The sequence below is a fragment of the Myotis davidii genome, unplaced genomic scaffold (genome assembly GCF_000327345.1).
Source record: "Myotis davidii unplaced genomic scaffold, ASM32734v1 scaffold207, whole genome shotgun sequence".
NCBI lineage: Eukaryota > Metazoa > Chordata > Mammalia > Chiroptera > Vespertilionidae > Myotis > Myotis davidii.
In genome coordinates, this window is record NW_006298349.1 from 195,508 (window position 1) to 200,265 (window position 4,758).

A 4,758-nucleotide genomic window follows, 5' to 3' on the forward strand; every position below is an offset into this window, starting at 1 on the left:
GGCTCCCCTATCGGATCCTTAAGTCCACGGTGATTTCCAGGAAGAAGTGACTAAAACACTGGGTCCCTCCAACAGCCACTCCCGCGACCTGGCCATGACCCAGCCCCACAAAGCCTCCAGCTTCAGCCTGGTGGCCCTACCACACAGGGACCCAACTCTGACCCTGACAGACAGGTTCCTCCTCCCTGCGATGCCTGCCTCCCCCGCCTCTGCACCTTTCAGGACAGCCTTCTCCTCGGGTACCCACATGCCCCTGGGCCCCCTGCCAGCTCTGACCTAGCACACGGGGGGCTCCAAGCGGCATGGGGATGGAGCCTGGCCTCGCACACAATGGGTCTGGACACTCAACAAGCTCAGGGACCCACTCGGTGCTCAGAGTGAGGCTGGGCCAGGAGCCTGACCTCCCCTGAACCAGGTGGCAACCACCACTGCGAACAAGAGCACCCAACTTGGCTCCTACTCTGTCCACACTCCATGGCCAGCACCCCAGCAGGAGCCCATCCTCCCAGCTCCAAGGCCACACCCTGCTTCACCCAGTCCCTGTCCACATCCACCCCCCACACTCCCCCACAGCTGCCCCACCCAGAGCCCACCCTACAGCCAGGATGCTGCTCAGGCAGGTGGTCACACCACCTGGTGGCACATGCACTGAACGCAAGGCCCCCCGCCACACCATTCCATCATGATAACCTTGTGAGGTGGGTACAATTACTGATCTCATTTCATAGACAAGGAAACTGAGGCAGGAAGAAAGAAGACAGGCGTCTGGCTCCAAGGCCTGCGCTCTCCAGAGCCCTGCCCTGCTGTCCACAGAGAGGCAGGGCCCGTTCACTCCTGTGCCCAGCGCCCGGCAAGCAGGGGCACTCAGCAAGTGTCTGCTGGAGCCCAGAATGACCAAAAGTGGCTTCCGGCTGGGGCCTGGGGGCAAGTGTGTGACAGAGGGAAGGCAGGGTGTCTGAGCTGCTAGCCCCTAGCCTGGCACCCCCTCCCTCACTCCTGCCAAGGCCCACCTCTCGGAAGAGGGCCCCGTAGAAGGTGACGGTGTAGAAGCAGTCAACCGTGCGCATGTTCACGTCCAAGTCCATGAGCAGGCGTTTCTGCTCCTGGGAGTTCACGGTGGCCCGGATCCGCTGCCAGTGAGAGGGCCGCAGGTCAGGGGCCACGCGGCAGGAGGCAAGCCCCCACAATCCTCAGCCCCCACACCTCCTTCAGGCAGCTTCCCAGGTGTCCTGTGGCCCAGTGCTCCCTGGCAGGGCAGGACCCTGCTTACCTTCACAGCCATGATGGTGCCGCTCTGGGCGTGCCGCACCTTCTCCACCACCCCATAGGCGCCACGCCCGAGCTCTGAGATGGTCACCAGGTCATCGGCCTCCACCTCAAAGTTCTTAGGGAACAGAAGAGAGAGAAGGTTGGTGGTCAAAAGCCAGGAGCTGGCCCTGCCTCCTTCAGTGGAGACAGCTGGGGCAGCGGGAAGGGAAGACAGCCAGCCGGTCAGACCTGGATTCAAGTCCTGCACCAGCCTCTCCTGCTGTGCGACCCAGGACAAGTCCTTCCCTCTCTGAGCATCACACCCCCACCTACAGAGCAGGCGCAGCACCAGGACAGCCTGTGAAGTGCCCCCTGCAGGCACAGGGGACTCAAGGGAGGCCCTTTCCCTCTTGCTCGCCCCCCTACTCAGAAGGGTAGACTGAATTATTCAATTTGCTGAGTGCCTACTATGTGCAAGTCCGTTTTAGGCACTGGAGACACAGAGAGAGAACTAGGCCTTGCTCTCACAGGAAGCAGCGTGGCGTGGGCCATCTGTTCTCTCATGCTCGCCCTCTCTTGCAGGAGGCAGACCCAAAAGAAATAAGCAAGTAGATGAACTGGTCATCAAACAGGGACGAGGTCAGGGAGGAGAAATACGCCTGAAAGGAGCTGTCTGCAGGAAGAGGCCTCCATAGTTAGGTCTCTGCCTGGAGCCCTCACTGTGTCTCGTGGGTCCAGCGGGGTCCCTGACCAGGACTCACAGTCCCTGCCCGGCCGTCGGAGGTGCCTGTGGGACTCAGGTTCCAGGCATGCACCCAGGAGCCGGGCAGGGGTCTGCATGGCCCACAGTCCCCACGGGTGATGTGGGGACAGACTCTGAGGTAAGGAAGCTCAGCAGGGCCCCAGGAGGAGGCCACTGTGCCCTTCCAAAGGGAGTCAGCATGAGGGCGCGGGCCCACAGCACCTCTCCTGGCCCTGGAGGTCAGCTCGGGCCCTAGGGGGTCAGCTCGGGCCCTATGGGGTCAGCTTGGGCCCTAGAGGTCAACTCGGGCCCTACGGGATCAGCTTGGGCCCCTTCGAGGAAAAGACTGAGCCCAGGCTTTAGCCAGCACCTACCCTGTCTCCAATGGTGATGAAGGTCCGGGAGTCCAGGTTCCTAGGGGGGCTTTAGGGAAAACACAGATCCCATGAGTCTGAGAACCACACCCTTCCCAGCAGAGAAGGGGCCAACCTGGGGCCAGAGGCATGTCCATCCCCAGGAGGCAGCACTCCTCAAGGCCCCTCCTCTCGCCCCGTGCACCTGCTGTGCCAGGTGCCAGGCGCCCCCTCCACCTGAGGTGGGAGAAGAGCACAGTACGGACCCAGATGCCGCGAGCCCCAGGCCGCGACCGCGCAGAGGGCTCCGCGGGGCTCTGCCGGGCCCACGACCCCTCCATGCCCCGTCCACTGGGACCCTCCCAGAGGCCCCCCAGGCTGAGCCCAGGGAGAAACTGAGGCAGACTCACGTGGGGTTGGGCGCGGGCGGCTTGGACACACAGGCTATCCGTAAGTCCTTCTTCCTCTTGGCCTTTCCTGAAAGGAGGAGCCAGGCAGCTGAGACAGTGTCCCAGCCCACCTGGCCATGGGAGCCGAGCCTCCCGATGGGCATCCATCAAGCAGAGCTGTCAGCAACCAGTTGCGCTGCCTCCCCCTCCCTGAGCCTCAGTTTCCCCATCTGTCATGTCAGGGGTGGCTGGGGAACGTGGAACAGATGCACGCTGGGGAGCCCCTGGCTGCACCAGTGCCCTGTCTTCCTGCCCCTCAGGTTTTGCCTTTGCTGTCCCTCAAAGGGACACCCCGGAAGCCCAGTCTCCTCATCGGGGTGCCGGGCAGGCCTGAGCCCTGAGGCCACGCCTCTCTCACTCTCACCCAGAGAACAGGCGAGGGCTTGGCCTCCTGCGCCCGCCCCGGGGATGATGTCCATGCCTCTAGGAACAGCCGAGTGTGGCCGGGTGCTGGGCAGGAGGTCGTGTGATGTTCAGAGACTCCTCCTTGGGTACCGTGTGTGTGTGTGGGATCCTTAGGCCCCCTTTCCAGAGGCACAGGAAACAAGGTGGGGACCTCAGGGAGCCTGTAGGTGAGGAGCCAGGCAGCCCGGGACCACAGCCCTCGCTCCCAGCACCCAGACCAGGGCTACGGGTCCCAGAGAAGGGAGGGGCCTTGCCCAGGTCACTGAGCGCCTGGGTGGCCAAGCAAGGACAAGACCATGACTTCCTGAAGCTCCCACCCGCTCCTCACAGCCCTGCACCTGCTCTGCCCCCACCCGCCAGGCACAGCCCTGCACCTGCTCTGCCCCCACCCTCCTGGCACAGCTACCTCCGACACTGGCCTGGGGAACTTGGAACCACCCAGCTCTGTGCCACCTGCCGCGGGTACGTGGAGCACCTAGCCCCTCTGAGCCAGGTTCTGCTCCCAACTTCGCCATGTCCCACATGTGGCCTCAGCGCCTCCCCGCGACCCCAGCTCGGGGCTCCGTGCTCAGGCCCTGCGGCCAGGCCCCCTGGCCCCCCGCCAGTGACGGGATGGGGTTGTTATTGCCGCTGGGAAGACGAGGCCGGCCCAGCTGTCCTCAGGCTTCTGTATCACTAGGAAACTGAACAGCCCGTGGAGATGGGCCCCATGTCTGTGCTGTTGTCAGGGGGCAAAGCACAACAGTCTCCACAGAAGCCGCCTCAGGGACCCCCAGGTACCAGGCCAAGTTCAGACCCCACCTTCGCCCCTACAGGTGGTGACCTCAGTGTCCTCCTCCGCCCACAGGGACGCACACAGCACACACTCAGCCTCCATCAGTGCCACTGCCCATCCAGCCTGGCCCAGCGGCCTTGGGCACACGTTTCCATACACAGCAATGGCGGTGGCACAGCTGTATTCCCAGGCGCTGCCAGCTGCTCCCCTGGCCCTGGGTGCACCAGGCACCTAGGCACGACCTCACATCTGAGGTGCCTTCACCCCATTGCACAGAGAGGCGAGGTGGATGGGTGTCAGGGGCTGAGTGGGTCTCCAAAGCTTTCATTCATCCACGGAGCCTGCCAGTCACGTGTGTGGCCCCACCGCCCTCAAAGGGAGGAAATCGTAGCCCACTGTATTTGGGGAAACTGAGGCTCCAAGGTGAAATCCCTGCAGTGAGTCGGGGGTCTGTCTAGGAGGCACTCCTGGACTTGCTGACTCAGACACAAGCAGCCCAGCCAGCGGCTCACAGTGCCTCCTACAGGGAGTTTCACAGAGGGCCAGGCCCATCACACCAGCGCTGCCAGTGTTGCCTGTGGTGTGTGGCAGACTGAGGCTGAGACCAAAGCGGGACCCTCCTCTCTGCACCTCAGTCTGAATTTGCAGAGGGGACCTCAGGACATGTCCAGCGCCCAGCAAGGTGGGTCTCCTCTTGGGCCTGGGCCTGGGGTGGGCACACAGTACAGGGTCTCCTCTTGGGCCTGGGCAGGGGTGGGCACACAGCACGGGGTCTCCTCTTGGGCC

At 63.3% G+C, this 4,758-nt stretch overlaps 1 protein-coding gene across 1 annotated transcript in view; it reads right to left on the bottom strand.

Moving 5' to 3' along the window:
• MAP2K3 (mitogen-activated protein kinase kinase 3) overlaps positions 1-4,758 on the bottom strand; it is a 37,789-nt gene that overhangs the window by 9,914 nt on the left and 23,117 nt on the right. The window contains exons 2-5 of the mRNA XM_015570603.1: positions 2,754-2,820; positions 2,365-2,413; positions 1,271-1,384; positions 1,011-1,130 (exon numbers count right to left, since the gene is read on the bottom strand). Coding sequence (XP_015426089.1) covers positions 1,011-1,130; positions 1,271-1,384; positions 2,365-2,413; positions 2,754-2,820 — 350 coding nt within the window. The remainder of the gene's footprint in view (positions 1-1,010; positions 1,131-1,270; positions 1,385-2,364; positions 2,414-2,753; positions 2,821-4,758) is intronic.